This window comes from Neofelis nebulosa, chromosome 14 (assembly GCF_028018385.1).
Source record: "Neofelis nebulosa isolate mNeoNeb1 chromosome 14, mNeoNeb1.pri, whole genome shotgun sequence".
In the NCBI taxonomy this organism is placed as follows: domain Eukaryota; kingdom Metazoa; phylum Chordata; class Mammalia; order Carnivora; family Felidae; genus Neofelis; species Neofelis nebulosa.
Window position 1 is genome coordinate 20,744,807 of NC_080795.1, and position 23,880 is coordinate 20,768,686.

Consider the following 23,880-nt stretch of genomic DNA (forward strand, 5'->3'; position numbering starts at 1 on the left):
TTCAACAGCTGTTAAATAAGTCATCAAAATACTAGGCATGTGGGAAGAGAATTTACACACTCCTGACATTTCCATTCTCTCATACTTCAAGAAACAAAAAGAAAATCACTCGGTTTCTTGGCACGGCTGTTCAGGAGCTACATTTATGGATCAGATCTTGTTTCTTTAAGGAAAAAGCAAGAGTCACGGCAGAAAGTTCGGTAAGTGGTAATAATACCAGATTGGGAGAGAAGAATGAAAACAATCGGGTGTGCCTCAATGTACCGAACTCGTGGAGATCACTCGCTGCCCCGCGGCCACCGCCCTTCAAATAGGCAGCAGACGCCTGGCTCCGGCTGTTGCCCGTTCATCCCGAACTCGGTCCTACAAGGGCCCCCCCCCCCCCCCCCCCGAGGCCTGGCCTCCCCTAGTCTCCAGCCCGCGCCGGTCGGACGCACTCGGCGCCCTGGGCCGGCCATCCCCCAGCCAGCCCGCCCACCCGCCCGGGAGCCAGCTCGGCGGCACAGGGGCCGCCCCCGCCGCCCGCCGGCCCCTCGCCGGCTGCCACGTAACCCTTCGCGGGAACCAGGAACTGCGCGGCGCGGCCGGCGGGAGGGGACGGGGACAGGGACTGGGGCGGGGGCGGGGTGTGCGCGGAGGCTAAGTGGGCGCCGCGGTGGCCCCCAGCTCCTGCGGTCGGTGGCCAGGCCTGCCGGGGCTCGGCATCCCCAGGCCCGCGCGGGGCAGGGCAGGGCAGGCCTGCACCTCGGGGTCCAGGGGGCCGGCACCTCCCCCCCAGCCCCGTCCCCCGCGGTCCAGGGCCGAGGGGCCGAGGGGCGGGGGAGCCGGGGGCCCGAGGCTGGCAGCCCGGGGAGGGGGCGGCGGGGCGGGCGGTTGGGGCGCGGGGCGGACTCACCTCGAACATGAGCCCCAGCAGGAAGACCATCGCCACACAGGAGACGATGTCCGCGTGATTCTGCAGGATGAATTCGTGGCTCAGGACCGGGGGGCTCTTGGTGCTCTTCTTGCGAATCGCCATGGTGAAGCCACCGCCCGTGCCTGCAGGTGCTCCCCGGCTCCGCTCTTTCCAGCTGCTCACCGACTAGCTGCCGCCGCCGCCTCCCCCTGCCTGCTCCTCACAGCCCCGCCGCTGCCACTCGCTGGGGCTTCACTTCCCATCCCACAGCCAGTACGCAGCCGCCAGGGCCGCCCGAAAAAAAAAAAAAATAAAAAAAAAATAAATAAAGACAAGCCCACAGCGGGGGTGAGCATGCGCACCGGGGAGACGGCGCTCGCTCGTGCCGGGGCCGCCCCTGCGAGCCCACAGCGCCGCCTGGGGACCGGAGGCCGTCGGCCCACGGCCGGGCCTGGGTACTGAACCAGAGCGGCACGCCCACTGCTCCGCTGCCGGACGGAGGTTGGGAGTCGTTTGAGGCGCGAGCTTCCAGCGCCTAGTTAACAGACTAAGTCCGCGGCGGGTCCGAGAGCGGCCACGTGCGGTGGCGTGCAGGGTCGCAAGCATGCCTTCCAGCCCACCTGCCCACGCTGGGCTTGGGTGTCAGTGCTTGTCTCCATATAGATAGTCACTTCTTGAAAGCCGCAGCCGCCATCAAGATAATCTAAATACGACCACAGCCTAACTACATACACAAGGGTAAGGTGCATCCTTCAGTTTTAGCATCTTTTAAAAATTAACTTCAGAGTTATTTTGAACTCTCTTGGTGACTTAAAAAAAAAAACTGTTGAAAGCTTGAACGAGTTTTAAAAAAGGAACAATTCCTATTCAGCCCCACCTACCCCGCCCTTCCCTGCCCCCGTTGGGTCTCTCCCTGAAAACAATCACCATCACTTTGGGTTTACTTGCTTGATCCCTATTTGCATTTCTTAGTAATCTAGAGAGATGGTAACGAAGGTTTCTGGACTAGATAGGTCTTCCTCTTTTATCTTCTCAAACCAAGACTTCTTTGTATTTTTTCTTTTAAATTGCACCACTGTTTACCCATTTGCCAAATCTAGAAACCGAAGTCATCCTGGACTGATACCTTTCAGCATTCTTCCACATCCATACTATTGTCAGACACAGGTAATTCTATCCCCTTGCACCTTTACCACTGCCACAGCCTGAGGAAGGGACTTATTTCTTGCTTACAACATTACAACTCTGGTGAATCACTGAGTGGTTTAAGATGATGGTTTTTTGAGTCCGAATTCTGCCACTTATGACCTGAATGACCATGGACAAGTTACTTAATTTCTATGAGACTCGATTTCCTCATTTGTGTATTCATTTATTGAGAAAAATACTGAGCGTTTGCCCACGTGCTCGGCACTGAGGATACAGAACTGAATGAGAAATACGAATTAACCTGTTCTTGGGCATTTTCATTTTAGAGAGTGGAAAGGATCTTTAAACAGGATTTAAAAAGTGAAACATATGTTAAGTTGAGATGAGGGTCCTAGACAAAAAAATAAAGCAAATGGAGTAAGGGAAGCGTGGGGAAGTTATATTTGCCGGAAGACTTGAAAGAGTTAAGGGATCAAGCCATGCTGATATCATTTCTATAAAGAGGAGATGATTGTAATTAAATGAGATGCAATTACATGAGATGATTCCAAGAAAGTGCTTTGTAGAGAATTAGGGCTCTATACACATTAGCTATGAATGTTCTTCTTTCTGGTCAAATGATTACTAGTTTCATTTACCTCCAAATCACCTTTCAATTTTTACATTAGAATGATGCATTGAACAGGCTCAAGATTTCTCGGTGGTTTTCCTTTTCTTTCATGGAAAGCTAGCATGACTAAATAGCTCTTCATGATTTGGCCCCTGCCTACCCAGACAGGCTCAAACCCTGCCGTAATAGACTCCAATTTCTTAGTTCAAGCATTACTGACTTCACACACTATACACTCTACAGGATGCGCTCTCCTCTGGCTTTGTGCCTGCTGCTGCTTCTGCCTGAAATGTTTTCTCCTTTCCCCTTCATACACCCAGCACACTCCCACTGTTTCTCCAAGTCACATTCATGTGTGATCTCTTTGAAACCTTCACTGACTTCTATGACTGATCTAGGCATTCTGTCTCTTATGATTCAATTGTGTTTTTTAAAACACATTTTTAAGATTTTAAGTTGAAATTTTAGGGGCGCCCAGGTGGCTCAGTCGGTTAACTGTCCGACCGGGTCAGGTCATGATGTCACAGTTCATGGGTTCGAGCCCTGCGTCGGGCTCTGTGCTGACAGTTCAGAGCCTGGAGCCTGCTTCGGATTCTGTGTCTCCCTCTGTCTCTCTGCCCTTCCCCTGCTTGTGCTCTCTCTTTCTCTCTCTCAAAAATAAACAAACATTAAAAAAATTTAAGCTGAAATTTTAAGTTTTTAATAATTTATATCATATAGTTCAAGTGCACAACTTGATGGTGTTGAGTATATTGACAAAGTTGTGCGATATCATCACATTCTAACTTAAGGACATTTTTATCATCCTCCAAAAAAATCCCATACACGTTACCACTCACTCTCCATTTTCCCAGGCAGTCTTGGCAGCCCTTGGCAACCACTAATCTCTCTGCATCTCTAGATTTGCCTGTTCTGACATTTCATATACACAGAATTGTGGTCGTTTGTGACTGGCTTCTTTCACTCACCATAAGTGAGGTTTTTGAGGTTCATCCGTGTTGTAGCATGTAGCAGCATTTCATTCCTTTTTATGGGCAAAATAATATCCATTGTAAGGATATATCACATCCTCTCTATCCATTTATCCGTTCATAGGCATTTGGTTTGTTTCCACTTTTTGGCTATTGTGAGCGATGCTGCTGTGAACATTAGCATATAAGTTTTGTAAGGATGCTTATTTTCAGTTCTTTTGGGCTGTATACCTAGGAGTGGAACAGTAGAATTGCTGGTCATATGGCAACTTTATGTTTTACTTTTTGAGAAACTGTCAGACTGATTTCCAAAGTGGCTGTACCACTTAAAGGATCTTAACGATCCTACCAGCAACGTCTGAGGGTTCCAATTTCTGTACACGTTTCCCAACAGTTATTTTCTGTCTTCTAATTTTCTCTATCCCAGTGGGTGTGTCTTAGATGTACATTTCCCTACTGACTAATGCTGTTTATCAGTAGCCATTTCATGTGCTTACTAGCCATCTTGGGAGAAATGTCTATTCAAGTCTTTTGCTAGTTTCTATAACGGGTTATTTTTTAAAAAATTGATTGGGTTATGAGTTTTTAAAATGTATTCTAGATACAAGTCCCTTATCAGACACGTGACTTGAAAATATTTTTTCCCAGTCTGTTTGTTGTCTTTCTGTTTTCTTGCTGGTGTCCTTTGAAGCACAAAAGGTTTAAATATTGATGAAGCCCAACTTATCTGTCTTCTCTTCTATCACTTGCTTTCTGTGGCCTCGGAAATCATTGCTTAACGCAAGATGACACAGATTTACTACCGTCTTTTTTTCTAAGAGCTTTATAGTTTTGGCTTTTATATGTAAGTCTCTGATAATTCAGTCGTATTTTGTACATCGTTTTACTTTAGCCGTTGCCGTACTGTATTCTCATTGTAAGTCTGCCTGTCCCGTAGATTAGTGCTCCTCGGGAAATGGGAGCCATTTCGTCATCGTATCTCCTATTACTTGGCACTATGCTGCCAAGTTTTAGTGCTCCATGTCTATTGAGTGAATGAAAAGGAAAAAGGTTTCACATGGCTTAGACAAAAACTTAAAATAGTTTACCCAACAAACAAATATAAAGGTGAATGGAAATCATGGCTCTACAAATTTAGTGATTTTGAAGATACTTAAAGAGCACTTGCCCTTTCCATGCTACCCAGGGAAGGGTCCATATGGTGTTGTTCTGCATTCCTGTCGTTAAAGGAAACTTTCATAATGTCCAGAGCCCTTGATGTCCTGTAAATGAAGGAGGAGGAGGGTGTCCTCAAATTCCTTGCAGCAGGAACCCACTTAGGTGGCGCCAACCTTGACTTCCAGATGGAACTACATCTATAAAAGGAAATGTGATGGCATCTGAAGAGAACGTGGGAGAAGCTTCTGCTGGCAGCTTGTGCCATTGTTGCCGTTGAAAACGGCTCCCGTCAGTGTCCTATCACCCAGGAATCCTGGCCAGCGAGCTGGGCTGAAGTTTGCGGCTGCTACTGGAGCCAGTCCCACTGCCGGCCACTTCACTCCTGGAACCTTCACTAACCGGATCCAGGCAGCCTTCCTGGAGCCAAGACTTGGGGTGGTTAGGATCCCAGGGCTGACCACCACCCTCCCACAGAGGCGTCTTCTGGTAACCCCCCTGCCATCACTGTGTGGAACACAAACTCTCCTCTGCGCCGTGTGGACATTGCCATGCCTTGCAACAACAAGGGAGCTCGCTCAGTGGGTCTGACGTGGTGGACGCTGGTCCAGGAAGTTCTGCACGTGCGTGACGCCATTTCCCATGAACACCCATGGGAGGTCACGCCTGATCTCTGCTTCTACAGAGAACCTGAAGCGGTTGAAAAGGAAAAGGCTGTGACCAAGGAGGAATTTCAGGGTGGATGGACTGCTCCAGCTCCAGTGAGGTCACAGCTACTCAACCTGAAGTCGCAGACTGGTCTGCAGGCATAGCAGGTGCCCTCTGTGCCTGTTCAGCAGTTCCCTCCTGAAGCCTGGCGCTCTCAGCCTGCCGTGCGGACCTGTGTGCAGCTCCCACTGTTCCGGGCACTGAGTTGGTAGGAACAACCCCGGAGTGGTCTTAAGCTGCCCCTCCACAAAGGCAAACAAAATGGAAATAAGGTTAACAGAAGCGACCAGTTTCAAGATAGATAGATAGATAAATAAATAAATAAATAGCACTTGCAATGCACTAAGCAAATGTTGAGCACTAGGGAACAAGACAGTGCTCAACAAGTGTGAACAAGACAGATTTAATATTTGTTTCTGAAGCTCATGTAAAGGTGTCCCCTGCTTTTCAAAAGTTCACGTTACACCACTTCCCTTTATGAAAGACCGATGTTAGTACTTGTTTTTGACGACCAAAAGAAATCCAAAAGAGGATTTTCTCAAAAAGGCACGAAGCAAAAATAGCGTTCAGCATCTGTTTTGCAGTGAGTGGTTACAGAGGCAGTGTGCATCCCAGGCCGTTGAGAGTGACCCTGCCAAGCTCCTTCCCCTGGACCTTCCCCGGGAACTCGGCATCTCAGCATCAAGCTGCTTTAAACTGCGGCTGTGAGCATCTGTGCTTTATCTCAATTTATTTTGTACATCTGTTGGCAAGACGGGTCCTAGGGTATCAGAAAAGCCCAAGAAAGATTATTTTTTGGGTCTGAGAATGCTAAAAAACCTTTCCATATACATTCATGATAATTGTTTCTTTGCTCTCTGCCATTTCTGCTTACAAAAGGTTTCAAAGCAACACTCTACTTTCCCATAACAGGGGAAACCTGTACCTGGAATAAAAGATGATAAACGAGTACTTACCAGTGTGATGGGTGTTTTCCAGACTTGCTTGGTGCAGGGGGTGATAGGAATATTCTTGGTCATTTGGAAACTAATCGTTCCAGTAAAGTGAATTTTTAAATTTAAATAGACTCTTTCAAACCTTAAAAATTTAATTATTTTTTACTCTTTTATGGGAAAATCCTCCATTGGTCTTTCAGTTTCATAAACCTATCATACTCTGGGCAGCCACAGGACTTGAGATGACCATTGGATATGGCAAGGCAAGGGTTGTCTGATTGCATCAGTCTGGGTTATCCAGGAAACAGACGAGACAGAGTTAGAAGCATAAGAGATTTTTTTGGCAATAACATTTGTGGAAAATAAAGGGGAGAGAAGTCAGTAGGGAAGGCCTTCAGATCACTGTATAGGCGTGACACCTGAGACCAGAAGGAAGGAGGACCAGGCAGGAAGATCCTCAGATGAAGTTATAGTCTGAGGAGGTTTCAGACAGCCCAGTGGGGAGCACCAGCATGCTGGGCAGAAATGGGGGGGCACCTTCCACCACTGCTGTGTCAGGGACTGGGGGCTCCCTCCACTCACTCCAAAGATGATGGCATCTGGCGTGGAAGTGTAGCACCCACAGAAACAGGATTGGGATACCCACAGTAACTAGAGGGAGAGTGGAGTTTATGGAGAGGTTGACAACGGCAAGATGAAGTTGTCTTCTTCTGATCGCTTCTGTTTTCTGAGTAAAATACGAAATGAAATCATCAGGAATGGGGATAGTACAATGAAGAGAGAATGGGGTGAAACTGGGAGGGTGAGTGGATTAGGGGAACATAACCAGACCGCAGAAACTTCTTGAGACTTGTAGACATAAATTCAAAGTGACACTTGTAAGCAGAGTCACACAACTGTCTCCAGCCACACCCCCCGCTTGGATATAGGTGTGGAGAAGGCTGGGTCTTGCAAGGCCAGTATGACAGTGGGGCAAGGATGTTGAGGAGGCGTGTAGATGAGGGCAGGGCTCATGAAGTGAAGGTGTGAGGGGTAGTCGTGCTCTGACCCTCTAGCACCCTCCAGCCTACAATCCACTCTTCTGCTGTGAAAGACATACCTCTATAGACTGCATCCCCGAGGCTCCCTTGCACTCTCTCTGACTCCTAGTTGACTTCGGCTGAGGGAAGGCACTGGCCAAAAATCAGAGGAGAGCTCTGGGGATTTATGGTCCCTGATTCCTCCTTGCCTTACTGTTTCTGGCAGTGGCTGTGGTTTCCTGTAGCCATAGCCCAGTCAGGTAGCCTTTCTCTCACTGTTCCAGCTCTCCCTGGGCTCAGCGAGAGCTTATTCTCTCCTTGGCTTATTCTCTCCTTAGCTTATTCTCTCCTTGGCCTCTTCAGGCTGTTTGTGGTAATGGCTTCCCACATTCCTTATCCCCAGGAACTTCCCTGTCTCTTGTTACTTCCCTCTACCTGCCCGCTCCTCTGTGAACAGGCCCTTCACTAAACTCTCAGCAGTTTAACCCTTCTGAACATGCCATCTATCCCTTGCCAGTCTTCTGACAGATGCAGAGGACAGACCAATAGTGCTAAGACCTCTGAATGGGAGGCACCCACGGGGTTGAAGACAGTTGGGGTGGGACTAGTTGGCCCAAAAGGAAGTAGTCAGAGAGTGGGATGCTGGGAGTGAGTTCAGGTGTTGTGCACTCACCGGCCATGAGGCGGTAAGGGCGTGATGAAGGGAGAGGGTGCGGAGGTGGAGGTAGAAGGAGTGCATTGGAAGTGAGGAGTCAAGGCACCAGGAGGCTAGGGGGCCTGACACACACTTTGCATGGATGTTCAGTCACCAAGAATAACTGAAGGAGTAGAATCAGAAGGGAGCCAGGGAAGGAGCCAGCTGCCAACGGCTGACATGAACGAGGAGGAGTCAGAGAGCTTAGCAGATGATTGCCACAGGGGGATGGTGGGTGGTACAGTTGGAGGGCATGGGTTTCCAGAAGAGTTGGGGCTTTTGAGCAAGGGAGAAAAACTGTCATCAGCCATAAGGATCATGCAAAACACCCACTCCACCCCTGAGTTCTATGGTATGTGAGGTGCGGGAGGGAAAAAATAGCCACCTTTCTACAAGGCACAAAGGAAAACAGGTTTCAGTTTTCAGTGTTCAGTTTTCAGTTAGAACTGTAGCCAGGTTTCTGCATAAGACGGTGAAGAAAGTGGTGGAAAGTGTGGAGGTAACACAGCTGGGGTCCTAGGGGATAAAGTAGAAGGGTTAAGGGGCTGGTGGGGGGAGGGTTGGCTTTTAGTTTAAGTCACCAAGGGGATGAACAGAGTCACGTGGGGAAGAGACAATGGTGACGATGGGTGACGCTGGAGGTTTGCTTCTGGAGAGTACCAAGGTGGGAAGTGTTCTTATGCATGATAGAATTATCCTGATGGTCTTTTAGGGGAAAGTGGGGAATCTACTCTAATTTTAACTTCCCTTTTAGGATTAAGGAGATTATAAGGAGGGGTGACTGCCACTAAGTCCTCTAAGCGTGGGTTATGGTAGCGGGGAAAGTGGTCTTACTAAGGCCCTTGGGGCTCTGGAGGATTCTTTTAAGCAGGTTGGTTGCTCAGGTGTATCCCACTGTGGGGGCCATCGTGTGTCCAGCATAGTGCTGACCAAAGTGTGTGCAGTCACCACATTTTGGGTAAGTGATTTTTTGGCAAACGTACCTTGGGCCCTCAATTGTTGGGATTCTCAGGATATTTTCAGTGATTCAGAAAAGGACTAAAGGCAGATTATGTGGATTTTGGTCTACCCAGGAAAATGTTTGGCATAGGGTTGCTGTCGTTTTGAGAAATGGGAAAGAAACAGAAAGACGATCTTTGCCCTTGAAGAGGTTATCTCTAGTTGGCTGTATGAGACCTACCCAGGGATGAAAAAACACTTCTGAGATGACGTGAGAGTCACATGCAAGAAAGTGCCTGATTGAGTGAGAAGGAAAATGCGACTGTTGCATTTCGGCCCCTCCTATATGACAGAAGGATGAGAGGAGAGGAACTATTTGTTGCATGCCTACTGTGTTCCAGGCATTTTGCTTTCACGTGGGTTATGTCATTTAGTCTTCACAAAAACCCTATGAAATAGGTGTTATTTATTTTATTTAAAAAAATTTTATTGTTTATTTTTGAGAGAGAGAGCGTGAGTGAGCATGAGTGGGGGAGGGGCCGAAAGAGAGGAGGACAGAAGATCTGAAGTGGGCTCTTCACTGACAGCAGACGGCCCACGTGGGGTTTGAACCCACGAACCATGAGATCATGACCTGAGCTGAAGTGGGATACTTAACCGACCGAGCCACCCAGGTGCCCTAGGTGTTATTATTTTAATTTAAAAATGGGGAAACTGAGGCTCAGAGAGGCTAAGTAATTTGCCCAAAGTCACAGGGCTAGTAATCTGTTTGCCAAGCCTGTTCTTGTTTCATGTAAGTACTCCTCCAGGAGCTTCACTTACCAGGAAGATGTTGAACTTCCAGAGAACAGTGATTGTCAACCTAATCCATTCCCGACTATAGTTCCTGCCCTCATAGAAACACAGCACATTTTTTAAAAGTTTATTTATTTGTTTTGAGAGAGACGGGCCGAGAGAGAAGGAGAGAATCCCAAACCCAGAGTCCAATGCGGGACTCGATCTCACAAACCTCGGGATCATGACCTGAGGCAAAATCAAGTCATATGCGTAACTGACTGAGCCACGCAGGTGCCTCACTTTTTTTTTTTTTTTTTTTTCTTTTTAAAGCAGGTCATGGGGTGCCTGGGTGGCTCAGTCGGTTAAGCGTCCGACTTCGGCTCAGGTCACGATCTCACTGTCTGTGAGTTCGAGCCCCCGTGTCGGGCTCTGTGCTGACTGCTCAGAGCCTGGAGCCTGTTTCAGATTCTGTGTCTCCCTCTCTCTCTGACCCTCCCCCGTTCATGCTCTGTCCTTCTCTGTCTCAAAAATAAACGTTAAAAAAAAAAAATTAAAAAAAAAAATAAATAAAAGCAGGTCATTGATCTGTTTACATGCCATTGTTACATCATATGTGGTAAGTTGTTAAAACATATAATTGCACTCATATTGTAAGGAATAAATTGTATTTCTATGAGGAAGCAAATTCGTTCCATTCGTAGTTGGAAATTATATAATTTCCTTGAGTATAAATTTTACTGCTATGGCAACTGTAAACCAAATTTATAAGGCTGCACCGTTACTAGTAGGGCAGATTGGCGGGAGGTGACACAGCACGCCCGGAGGTGGGTCTGACCATTGAGGGAGAGCCGGCTGGTAACAGTTAGAGTCTGTGACCCACCTAGACCACTCCTGTGTTCCTCCAGGGCTAGGACACAAGTCGGCCCAGGACATGGGATTATGACTCTAGAGGCTTAAGGGGCCCAAGGTGGGCTTTCTCCCCTTTGACCTATTTAACTGATTTAACTTTGTTTCATCTTACTTTATTTAACACGTCAAGGGCCTGAGTCAAAGCTTCTCTGGTAGAAGAGAGATCAGTTTCAGAGAGCAGTCAATGCCTAGGGAAGACATGGAAACGAGAGAGTAAATACTTCCAAGAAGTTTCGCTTTGAAGAGGAAGAGAAAGCAGGGTCTGCAACTACGGAGGAATAAGGGAGCCAAGGTAGATTTTGCGCAGGCTTTCGAATGATGTGACTGACAGTTGTGCGTGTGTGGATGACTAGAAGAAGGGATGACAGGGAGAGTTGAAGACACTGGGGAAATGGGAAGAGGTGGCAACAACAGACTGAGGTCTCTGTGGTAGACAGAGCATAGATAGAGGAGTAACTTTACAAAGGAGGGGATGCCAGTTTTCACCCCGAAAGGAAGGAGGAAAGGTCAGTAGGGACAAGGCAGTCGTAGATCTGTGAGTAGAGGTTCCCCCACTTGGGTGGTGAGATCAGGAGAGGCAGTGTAAGGAAGACTGGGAGCCAGATTCTTCTTCGGAATGAATGAATGGGGAGAGGGGGACAAATGGCAGTAAGAGTGGAAAGAAAGATGGCTGAAGGAGCAGGGTGTTTTGTTTCTGTTTTTGTTTTTCCCAGGGTGGCACTGTAGCCATTTGGAGAGGAAGGAGATTGTCAGTCCCACTCAAGAAGGCTGAAGGAGATTAGTGGATTGAGGGGAGGGCTGTGATATAGCCAAAGTGAGTGGTGAAGAGAATGTTTGGTGGAACAGTCGAGGATGTAGGGGATTTTATTTATAATGGAATGGATTGATTAGTCATAACTCTTCTAGTTGCAAGTGACTCAAAAGAGGACATAGTGGGCTGAAAGTTAACAGATTGAAAAAGAAAAAAACAACAACAACAACAAAAAAAGCTTAGGGAGCTCTAGAGTGCCGTTGTGGATCTTATAATCTAGAACCAGGCATTTGCCCTCATCAGGACTCTCAACATATCTCCTTTTTTTCTGTCTTCTGTTTCAGCTTGGCTTCATTTTTCCCTGTTATAAATGGACTTTATTTACATGGCATAGAACATGGTTTCTTGGAAAATCTATCAGAATAATCCCAAGGAAAGACCCAGACTAGTCTAGCTTGGTAGCATGATCATTCCTGGGTCCATTTTTATGGCCCATTGTGGTCACCCACTTTTCCCTGTGGGTAGGGTAAGTGAGTTTGTTACTGGAGGGTGTGGAAGAAGGGGTGTTGGGCACATAAGAACATGAACCACCACAGGTGCTTCAGAGAACATGGTGTAAAGGTTCTGGAGGTGGAGGAACAGCAGGAAGTGGTTGGATCAGGGGAGAAAAATCCAACAGCAGCATGAGCATGAGTGAATGAGTGTAACAGAGGTTGAGGTGACTCGTATTTGAGGCAACGGTCGAGGACCGTGGAGACGTGTGTAGTAAGGATTTCGGAAACAATCTCAGCAGACACAGATAGACAAGGGGGTCTTAGTTTGAATTTGTTGTGCTTTCAAGAGGGTCCTAGTTCTCAGGAACAGACAGGAAAATGGTAGTAGGTAAGCATTTCCTGGGGAGGTTGTCACATTTGGGAGATGCCTCATAAAATAATTGGGCAATTACATCTGCCCGGGAGGCCATCCAGTAGATCACTTTCATCTGAGGAGAATGAAATAATGAACCCATCTTTCTGTGCAAAATGCTTTCTTAAACTGCTTTTAACATTAGGTCTTGTGCCTCAGGGAATTTGTGACTGATTGAACTGAGTTGATATCTTGGAGCCATCAAAAATGGTATAGGGCTCAGTGCCTCTAAGACAAAGCTTACAGCACCAATGAAAACAACTAAAATGTATATAGTTTCTTGCAGCCTCCCAAGTGCTGTTCATAATATTAATTTTTACCTCATGTCAACCTAGAATGTAATGTTATTCCTATTTCAAATGAGGAAACTCAGCAAAATGACTTGTTTAAGGTTTTACAACTATTACACTTTCACTCCCAAGATGAAGAATGTGAATTCTATCTTATAAAATCTCATAATCTTATGTAAGATTTTACCAGAGAGCAAATTTGGTGTTTTGTGGAGTTTAATTGGTATAAATCAAAGTGAAATAATCATAAGGACTATGTGACTATATTCTGTCAATAATAACAACAACAAAAATAATAGCAACTGATATTTATTGGGTACCAAGCATTATGCTGAACACTACGGATATTTAATAGTCATAACAACTTATTGAGTTAGGTACTGTTACCATTCCTTCTCTTCAGATGAGAAATTGGTTGGACAAATACTATTGCTAAACCATTACCGTTAACCACCACCGCCAGCACCACGATGAATAAGAACAGGAATTGAACGAATACAGAGAAATCAGTAGTTTACTTTAATTTGGGGCAGGAGTACCAGACTGGGGAAAACAGAAAGGGGTCTATCCCTGAGACTGTCTAAGACAAATGTTAAGTTTTGTCCCTGTGAAACAGGGCAGTTTTATTTCCTAGGCAATTTATCACTCCTTCTGAGATCACTCATAATCACTGGCATTTTCTTTGGTCTTCAGATTGCATCCACATCCTCAAATTAGAGCATAAATATTGCCCTGCTAAGTGGAGGGGGATTCAAAGAAATGAGTAACCAAGGACTAATTCAGCTGGGGATGTGGAAAAAATGGTGATGCTATTTACCTAAAGGGCGAATTGGAAGAGGGCAGTAATCAGGAATGTAAAATTGCACATTGATGTGTGGTCTTTGGGAGACAGCCAAATGAAGAGTTTCTGCAGTTAGCAAAGGATTTAGGCCTGGGGCTTTAGTGAATGATTCAAGTTCAAGCATACATCTGGAAATTGTTCAGCATGATGGTAATGGTTGACACCACTAAAATGGATTCGATCTTTGAGGTGGTGAATATTTAAAAGAAAGAAACAATGTATTTAGTCTGGGGAGTACCCTTAGCAAAGAGATTGAAAAGGGATCAGAAACTTAATTATGTATATGGCATTTAATAACAATGATTTTCAGAGTGCCTTTCAAACAGTAATTTCCTATGAAGCTTCCATAAAATCTGAATGATGAAACTTTTAAGCCCACCAGATTCTTTTACTCTATAATCCCAATAAGTGATTTATTTTAGGCTAAAATGCCCTTGCAAGGAATGTGCTGGTCCAAAGGATAGTATTATTACAAGTTATTTCCTCTGAAGTTGAAACTCATTAAAAAATACTGAACCAGACAAGTAATAAAATGAGGGAAAGAAAAGGAGAATAATTATATTAAAGAACTGAATTTTAAGAAAAATTGCTTTAAGTCTAGTTTCCAGGAAGCCAAGGCAAAAAGTGAACTTGGTGAATTATCTAGACATCATCTCACGTATAGTTTTGAAACATGGTTAATGTTTAGTCTTACATGGATTCTCTCTTACCTGGAGTATCTCATGAATGGGTTTTACATGGGGTCTGGGATGCATGTATTTTTAAAAATTTCCCCAGGCAATTTTGATAATTAGCCAAATTTGATGAACACTAGTCTAATAAAGAAAGCACAGCAGTTCATAGAAAAGAAAACCTTTTATCCAGCTCTGAAATCTGAAAGGGATTTTGTTCCATGGAAACCAAAGAACACTGAATAATAAAATAGACAATGTCCTTGACAGGTAGCATTAAAAAAAAGATAGAGATTTTGTTTGTGTGTATCTCACAGCAACCTTTGATAAATAAAAGCCAACAACCCAATACTAAATTAGAATTCTTTTTTTTTAAATTTACATCCAAATTAGTTAGCATATAGTGTAACAATGATTTCAGGAGTAGATTCCTTAGGGCCCCTTACCCATTTAGCCCATCCCCCCTCCCAAAACCCCTCCAGTAACCCTCTGTTTGTTCTCCATATGTAAGAGTCTCTTATGTTTTGTCCCCCTCCCTGTTTTTATATTATTTTTGCTTCCCTTCCCTTATGTTCATCTGTTTTGTATCTTAAAGTCCTCGTGTGAGTGAAGCCTTATGATATTTGTCTTTCTCTGACTAATTTCGCTTAGCGTAATACCCTCTAGTTCCATCCATGTAGTTGCAAAAGGCAAGATTTCATTCTTTTTGATTGCTGAGTAAGACTCCATTGTCTATACATACCACATCTTCTTTATCCATTCATCCATCGATGGACATTTGGGCTCTTTCCATACTTTGGCTATTGTTGATAGTGCTGCTATAAACATGGGGGTGCATGTGTCCCTTTGAAATAGCACACCTGTGTTCCTTGGATAAATGCCTAGTAGTGCAATTGCTGGGCTGTAGGGTAGTTCTATTTTTAGTTTTTTGAGGAACCTCCATACTGTTTTCCAGAGTGGCTGCACCAGTTTGCATTCCCACCAGCAGTGCAAAAGAGATCCCCTTTCTCTGCATCCTCGTCAACATCTGTTGTTGCCTGAGGTGTTAATGTGAGCCCTTCTGACAGGTGTGAGGTGGTATCTCATTGTGGTTTTGATTTGTATTTCCCTGATGATGAGTGATGCTGAGCATTTTTTCATGTGTCGGTTGGCCATCTGGATGTCTTTTTTGGAGAAGTGTCTATTCATGTCTTTTGCCCATTACTTCATGGGATTATTTGTTTTTTGGGTGTTGAGTTTGGTAAGTTCTTTATAGATTTTGGATACTAACCCTTTATCTGATATGTCGTTTGCAAATATCTTCTCCCATTTTGTTGGTTGCCTTTTAGTTTTGCTGATTGTTTCCTTTGCTGTGTAGAAACTTTTTATTTTGATGAGGTCCCAATAGTTCATTTTTGCTTTTGTTTCCCTGCCTCCAGAGACTTGTTGAGTAAGAAGTTGCTGCGGGCAAGATCAAAGAGGTTTTTGCCTGCTTTCTCCTCGAGGATTTTGATGGCTTCCTGTCTTACATTGAGGTCTTTCATCCATTTTGAGTTTATTTTTGTGTACGGTGTAAGAAAGTGGTCCAGGTTCATTTTTCTGCATGTTGCTGTCCAGTTTTCCCAGCACCACTTGGTGAAGAGACTGTCTTTATTCCATCGGATATTCTTTCCTGCTTTGTCAAAGATTAGTTGGCCATACTTTTCTGGGTCCATTTCTGGGTTCTCTATTCTGTTCCATTGATCTGAGTGTTGGTTTTTGTGCCAGCTAAATTAGAATTCTATTGGTATCAGAAAAGAATCATCTGGGTTGACAGAAGAAATTCTATTCCTTGGGCCTCTCTAGAAATTCTGATTCGGTAAATCTGGGAGGTTCCAGAAACGTGTATTTGTAGTAAGCTCCCCAGTTGATAGCGATCCAAGTGGTCCAAGAGCACATTTTGTGCTGAGAGACTAGATGGCTAAGAGTATTCCTGAGAGTTTCAAGTTTAGATACAAAATTTTGAGATATACCATTTGTGATAGACATTTTTACCTTTTTTGAAAACTGAAACAGGAGAAGGAGGCTGGATTATCTACTTCCACAAAGTAGGCTGGGAAGACTTCTGTGGTATGAAACCAGAGAGCTTCTGCTAATAAAAATTTTTCTTCAACTCTTGGGAAAATATGAAGAGCATAGGTTGCTTTATATGGCTCCCGAGTAGATGTTAGTCTCACCCTAAAAGGAGGAAATGGATACTGAATGGATTAAAATCTCATGGAATTATGGGGACAAACATGGGAAAACTAAGTAACTGGTCTTTTGTTAGAGAAGTACTTTCCTCCAAACTTAAGTACCAAGGATACCACAGTAGTATTATAATCATGCACAAAATAAGTTCATTATAGCCTGGATTGCTGCAGCCTAATTTATATTTGGAAACCTCTGATTTGGAAAAATACTATTTTCTTCAGAGGAGTGCTTCTAAGGGGCCAAAGTTCTTAAAAACGCTAGTAAACATAAGTGAGGAAATCTGTCATTTTAGGGTTAGCTTGCCTGCAAATTCTGTAGTGGGTAACTTAACCAACCACAGAGAAAGTATTTGTTGAGAGATAGAGGCAGAATCTTTTTTTCTTTACATTGGCTAGTTACTGAATCCTAAACTCAGTTTAGATCTCAATGGGAGAAACTTGAACTATGATAGATCTTTAGTAGTGTACTGTGTTATGATTGGAATACAAAGTTGGGATCTACCATACAGCTATAAATAGCACTCTGCTGGCTTCGGGTAACCTCAGGTCTAGTTATCTTTAGATGGTTTCATACTGCAGTGGAACTTTAAAGGCCATGGACGTCCAGTTCACCTTCATTCTCCAGGTCCTACAGTCTAGATACTAGGTATAGGATTTCCTCTTAGGGGAATCTTTATGCTTGAGATTTGTATCCATTAACGATTATGAACTTGGAAGATTCTTACCCTTTGGGCTAAGAGAACATTAAATAAGCATGTGTCTCTCATCGTTTACCATTCCTGAGGATTTTTGCAAGAGCAAATTCTATGACAAAAGTGCTTGCTCCACCGGACTAAAAGAGTTGGAACTTACCCATTGCATACTATCACTATTTTGACATTAAAATGTTTAGTTTATATCACATTTATTTAAAAATTTCTTCTAAAATTTTTTATTTAAAATATTTTAAAAATATTTAAAAGTTTATTTAAAAATCACTGCCAACAGGAAAACCCTTTCCCAATCTCTTCCGGAATTTTTTTAAGATGCCTTTTCTGGCATTAATGAAATTCTAACCCTTTTATTTCCTGATTTATCAATTTTAGACTTTATTGACTTTTTATTATCATAGGTGATGATTCAGCACTCACAACCTCTTATTTCCTTTCCTCTATTATCCTTATACCACACTAAAAAAAAAGTTTATTTACTCATTTTGAGAGAGAGAGGGAGGGAGGGAGAGGGAGAGAGAAAGAGCAAGTGAGCATGAGTAGGAGAAAGGCAGAGAGAGAGGGAAAGAGAGAATCTCAAGCAGGCCTTATGCTGTCAGCATGGAGCCCGACACAAGGCTCGATCCCAGGAACCAAGAGATCATGACCTGGGCCGAAATCAAGAGTCAGGTGCTTAACTGACTGAGCCATCCAGGTGCCCCCTTAACACAATTTTTAGTCAGTGTTTACATTATTGCCTAGGTAGAATTGCAGAGACCAAAACTATTTCATAATTATTCCTTCCTTGTGTAGCTTATGTTTTTTGGAATCAGTGCTTGCCTCATTTTTTTCCTCCACCAGTATAGTTTTCTACTGTTACTTTGATCATTGTTTCAGTTGTTCAGCTAGTGCTGTTATAGGACCACCACAGATTTTTCCTCCCAAAGGCTCAGGAGTACCAGATAATCAATCAGTTTCCCCTCCGGAGATCTCTTTTTGAAGCCCCTACTTCCTCCTGCCCCGAAATAAATAAATAAATAAATAAATAAATAAATAAATAAATAGGATAAATAAATCTAGAGCAGGGTTTAGGCACACCTTTGCCTTAGAATGTACTTTTGACGTTTTTCTATTTTGGATTTACTCTATCAGTTGTGTGCCTTTTTCTTGTTCTTCTGGAGTACATTATCCAGCAGTTCCTGAGAGGTGCATGGCAGACATAAACTTTTTGAGTCCTTGCATTCACACATGGCTGATAGCTTGGTTGGTTATAAACTTCTAGGACAAATAATTTCTCCCTCAGATTATTGAAGGCATTATGTCCTAATACACACTGAAAAACAAAAACAAAAACAAAAAAACAGTGCTGTTTCCATTCATGCTCCCTTCCAAGTGATTCCAAATCCCCAATCCTGCTACCATACCCACAACCCAGAATCTTTTAAGATCTCCTCCTTAGCCCCTGAAATCTTATAATGTTAAGCTCAGAAATCTTATAATGTTATGACTTAGTGTGGATTGTTTTATCTTTTTTGTATTGCTGGGCATTAGTAGACCCTTTCAACTGAAAGACTCATGTCCCTCAGTTCTAGGAAATTTTTTTGTACTTCTCCTTTGATAGTTTCTGCCCAATTTCAGTCCTTTTTTTCTGGAACCCCAATTACTTTGATGTTGTACCTCCCAGTTTTCTCCCAAAATCTTCTCTTTTCCCTTCTGTTTTCCATCTTTGTTTTGTTATCCAAAATTTCTATTTATTTTAGTTATATCTTTACTTAATCAGGCTTTTTCCTAGAGCTGTTTTTCACAGCATCCTATCCTTGTTTTACAAATTATAATACCTTCCCTTATCTAAGAACACTAATAATTAAAATATTTTTTTGTATACTCTTTTTTTCCCTATCCCTGCTTATTTTGTTCTTTCATTTCTTATGAACTTTGGATTTCTGTTTATATTAAGAGATATTGATTGGGAACTGTATATATGTGTGGATGGGCTTCCCTGTAGGGAGATATAGCTAATCTCTTGGAGAACTCCTATATAAATTTATGTAAAGTTCTTTTTTTTTTTTTTTTTTTTTTTTTGTCTGTACCATTCACTTTCTCTAGAGATGAAATTCCCAATATTCTATCTAACATTCATCTCCTTGGAAGCCACTGTTCTGGGGACAGGTAAGGAAGGGGGAATGGGAGTTTACTGTTCTTTCACTTAATTTTTTTTTTTCTGGCCTTCCACTTCTAAGAATAAACTTTGGTTTCTTTTTTGGGGCAGCTGTTGCCTGGCTGTGTATCACTCGGGTATGTTGCACATATAAGCTTTCAACAATCCCACTTTTAGAACAGAGCACTGCCCCCACCTTCTGTAGCACCTGGTGCCTGTAAGTCCTAATCTTTTGAAAGGGTTGTTAGGGTGACTTGGCTCTTTTCCTTCCTACAGCAATTTCAGGATATAGTTTTATCCCTGCCCTAGCTCTATCTGTAGTCTTTCAAAATTTGGTTGTAGTCTATGCGGTCCCCTCTTGCTTTCTGTCTTCTCAGGTTTATACGTTTTACTATTATTTTTTTAATCTATAACTCTGTATACTTAGTATGTATTATTTTTTATTGGGTCTTGGAAAGGAGTAGCAATAAACATGTAGTAAATCTGCCACAAATAGTACTGAATAGAATTACATTCTCAAAGAATAATGCTTACTGTTTTTTAAAACTGCCTATAATGTTAATGGATTTTAATGTGGATTTCTTGGGGATTCAGAATTTTAGCATTTATGTGCAATCTTTCAGGATAAAATTGGTAATATGCAGTAACAATATGGTAATATTGTTGAGGATTTAATGTTATATAATCCAATAATGGGTAAAATAAGCATAAACAGCACATAAGAGTCTTCATTTAATACTACTGACCTTTTTTTTTTGGCTGGTAAAACACCTCTGTCCTAGTGATTACCCTATCCTTGATCAAGCTATTTTTGGTATCTTTCCAGAGATATTTTCTGCATCTGCAAGTAAATACACCTATACATATCCCTCCTCGATTTTAATTCCAAATGTTTCAGAAGGCCCAGCTCCATGGAGGTTGGAAGTAAGACTTTCACAATCAATGTTTCAAATATTGAACCTTTTTCTTCTATCAAAATGAAGTCTCCGTTCAAGCACCCTGCCCCCCCGCCCAACGGAATGGGGGAAAAGACTGATAATGGTGCATTTTCCCGGTCCAACAATGCCTGGAAGTTGGTAGCGTGTCTCATGCCAGTCCACGCCCTGGTAAGCACAGAGTGATTTGCAAGGGAGGTGGTGCTCATGTATCGTCCTGGCAGGTTGAAGAAACACCTGTACTTGAATCTTTTCTCGTTTTCTCTAGGATTTTAGCTTCCCTGCTACTAGCCAATTTTACTTTTTCTTGAAGTGACTATCGGGGATGTGAAGATACTCCCAAATAACTTAAAAACACTCAAAAACTCTCACAGAAATACACAGGAAAGGTTCAGTTTGCATAGAGTTGGTCCAGACATTCTGTGAGCTACTGCAGGGAACTGTTTTATCATACACTGGAAGGAAAGGAAAGCAATTCAGTAAGGAATCCATATTGCTCTAGAATCTTCCTGTGACTCTTCTTTATCTGAGAACAGACGTCACCCACTCTGGCTACAGGGGTAGGCATGTGACCAAACCTGGGCCAAATTACAGTACCTTTTGTTCTGTACAGCTGAGACTGGCCTAAGGAAAGGGTAATGAGCCAGTGTAAGTCACGGAGTCCTTCCCCTAGGATTTTTTCAAACAGAACCTGAAAGCATCAGTTTTGCTTGCTGGTTATAAAGTGGTTAGGATATGAGCCCAGAGAGGCCTGTAGCCATGTCTCCTGCCTTGTGAAGAAGCCAGTCTAATCTGCAAAAAAGGAAATAGAGGTGAGAGGTTTGGGGTTGTATTGATGGGATCCATATCTTTATTCTTGTTCGCAAGCCTGGCTCCACCCTTATCCTTCTTAGGTTGGTTACATGTGCCAACCAACTTCCCCTTTTGCTTAAGCTAGTTGAAAATAAGTTTCTGTCATGTGCAGCAAAATAGATCTTGCCTATTCGGCTCCAGTTCCATAGACCTAAGTGCCTCCTAGGTATCTCCGTCTGTATGTTACTTGGTACTTCCAACTCATCTATAGTACAATGCATCTTTCCTTCCTTAACCCATTCTACCTTCTCTATTTCCTGTATTTTCTCATCCTGGTTATCAGGTCAACATCTACCCAGCTGCCCAAGCCAGAAATCTAGATCTCTACTAGACTTCTCCTTTTCTACTTGATCCCCCTCTTTCAAGATCTAGTAGTTTCTAAGTGCTATTCCTTTTCTTAAATACTTCTTATACCCTGTCTTCTACTACCTTTGAGACCCCTTCTCTGCTCTTTTTCTTCTCACTGTACTGAAAAGGCCAATCTCAGAATCCTTACCCAGTCCACTGTTGAATGGGGTTCCCTTCTGGTCCCAGATGATTGGTCTAGAGTAGTTACATAAAGGCTGGTCAGTAATATAAAAGACGGGATGGCAGGAAAGCACTCTTGAACAGGGACACTGAAGGTTAATTACACCAAGCAGGTCCTCTTCTAGGAGGAGATCTGCATCTGAGACACGTACAGGTCTACTCAGTTGTTGTGAAACAGAAGTTGAAGATATACAGAGAAAGGCAAAAGTGATGACAAGGAGAATGCACATTCTTGAGTAAACAGAAAATGTGTTTAAGCAGAAGCTGTGAGTAATCCAAAACTACTGGGTATATTGAAAGGAGGGTATAGTAATTGGTTATGACAGAAACAAAGAGGAATGAAATCACAATGGTTGGGAACCAACTCTTGCTGTTGGGAAGACAACAAAATAATACAACTGCTCTAGACTATGATTAACTGTAAAAAAATTTTTTTAATTTGATTTATTTTAATTTACATCCAAATTAGTTAGCATATAGTGCAACAATGATTTCAGTAGATTCCTTCGTGCCCCTTACCCATTTAGCACCCCCCCAACAACCCTCCAGTAACCCTCTGTTTGTTCTCCGTATTTAAGAATCTCTTCTGCTTTGTCCCCCTCCCTGTTTTTATATTACTTTTGCTTCCCTTCCCTTATGTTCATCTGTTTTGTTTCTTAAAGTCCTCATATGAGTGAAGTCATATGATTTTTGTCTTTCTCTGACTAATGTCACTTAACATAATACCCTCCAGTTCCATCCACGTAGTTGCAAATGGCAAGATTTCATTCTTTTTGATTGCTGAGTAATACTCCATTGTGTATATATATATATATATATATATATATATATATATATATATACCACATCTTCTTTATCCATTCATCCATCGATGGACATTTGGGCTCTTTCCATCCTTTGGCTATTGTTGATAGTGCTGCTATAAACATGGGGGTGCGTGTGTCCCTTCGAAACAGCACACCTGTATCCCTTGGATAAATGCCTAGTAGTGCAATTGCTGGGTCGTAGGGGAGTTCTATTTTTAGTTTTTTGAGGAACCTCCATACGTTTTCCAGAGTGGCTGCACCAGCTTGCATTCCCATATGATTAACTTTCTAATTCCTAAATTATGCATATTCCAGCCTGTGCGAAGCATGGCTGGATGACAATACATTGGTTCCTGTGAAATTTCTATGTTCCCTTGATTCTTTTTGTTTCTAAGACCTCAACCCATAAACATTATACTTAGTTCTCCAACCATGTGATGCTCTGCCATATCTGTTTATGTGCATACACCATTTCTTCCAACTGGAACAATTCTTCTCATCTCCTAAACATCTCTAACTTCTAGGGGTGCCTGGGTGGCTCAGTCAGTTGAGTGTCCAACTTTGGCTCAGGTCATGATCTCATGGTTCGTGGGTTCAAGCCCCACGTTGGGCTGTGTGCTGACAGCTTGGAGCCTGGAGTCTGCTTCAGATTCTGTCTCCCTGTCTCTGCCCTGCACACTCTCTCTCTTCTCTCAAAAAAATTAAAAAGAAATCTAAACATTTCTAACTTCTTTACCTGGATACCACTTACTCATCTTTGAAGACTGGGATCAGGCTCCTCTAAGCTTTTTTTTTTTTTTTTAATTTTTAAAGTTTACTTATTTTGAGAGAGAAAGAGAGAGGCAGGGAGGGGCAGAGGAGAGGGAGAGGGGGAGGGAGAAAGAGAATCCCAAGCAGGAGCTTGGAGCGTGGAGCTCAAATTCATGACCTGAGCCGAAACCTAGTGGGTTCAACCGACTGAGCCACCCAGGTGCCCCATCCTCTAAGCTTTCTATAACCCAACCAAATGTCATGGTACTGCATATTGTAACTGTGTATCTCCACAACTAGAATATAAGCTTCTTTTGAGAGCGGAGATGCTGTTTTGTTCCCCTTTGTGTCCCCAGTGCCTGATCCAGTACCCAGCACAAAGCAGATATTTAATGAATGCCATTGTTTTTGTTAAAGGTCAGTTGCTTAGACTCTGAAAAATCAGGAAGTTGAAGGGCCTTCCATTATCACCCCTCCTCCAATAGGTCCACTTGCAGTGGTGCCATGGTACTTAATAAAGACCATGATTACATGGCTTTGTGCAGATTTCTTCAGTTCAGAATGCCCTTCTCATCCCTGTCCCCTCACTCCCTCCAAGAACAGAAGTAGGGAGACCAGAGTTATGGGCTATGGCAGTTGTCCAAGCAAAAAAGGGTGATGGCCTGGGCTAAGGACTATTGGTGGAGTAAGAGGCAGAGACAAGTTCCAGAGCTGGAACAGTCAGTATGTACT

At 43.2% G+C, this 23,880-nt stretch overlaps 1 protein-coding gene, 1 long non-coding RNA gene and 1 pseudogene across 3 annotated transcripts in view; 1 reads left to right on the forward strand and 2 right to left on the reverse strand.

The window, feature by feature from the left end:
• The window catches only part of TRAM1 (translocation associated membrane protein 1), a 33,592-nt gene extending 32,425 nt beyond the window's left edge, over nucleotides 1-1,167 (reverse strand). The window contains exon 1 of the mRNA XM_058699797.1: nucleotides 896-1,167. Coding sequence (XP_058555780.1) covers nucleotides 896-1,018 — 123 coding nt within the window. The 5' untranslated portion in view covers nucleotides 1,019-1,167. The remainder of the gene's footprint in view (nucleotides 1-895) is intronic.
• A 354-nt stretch (nucleotides 1,168-1,521) lies between these two features.
• LOC131495026 (small ribosomal subunit protein uS2-like) lies at nucleotides 1,522-6,443 on the forward strand (annotated as a pseudogene).
• Nucleotides 6,444-14,714: 8,271 nt separating this feature from the next.
• Nucleotides 14,715-22,110, reverse strand: LOC131495027 (uncharacterized). Of its 2 annotated transcripts, XR_009253726.1 has the most exons (4): nucleotides 21,561-22,110; nucleotides 20,810-21,004; nucleotides 18,218-18,452; nucleotides 14,715-16,416 (listed from the first exon to the last, which is right to left on the reverse strand). It is a non-coding gene; the product is annotated as an uncharacterized LOC131495027 (long non-coding RNA). The 2 variants fall into 2 exon arrangements; XR_009253727.1 differs by lacking the exon at nucleotides 14,715-16,416 and having other exon boundaries at nucleotides 18,202-18,452; nucleotides 21,561-22,106.
• Between the last annotated feature and the right edge of the window lie 1,770 nt (nucleotides 22,111-23,880).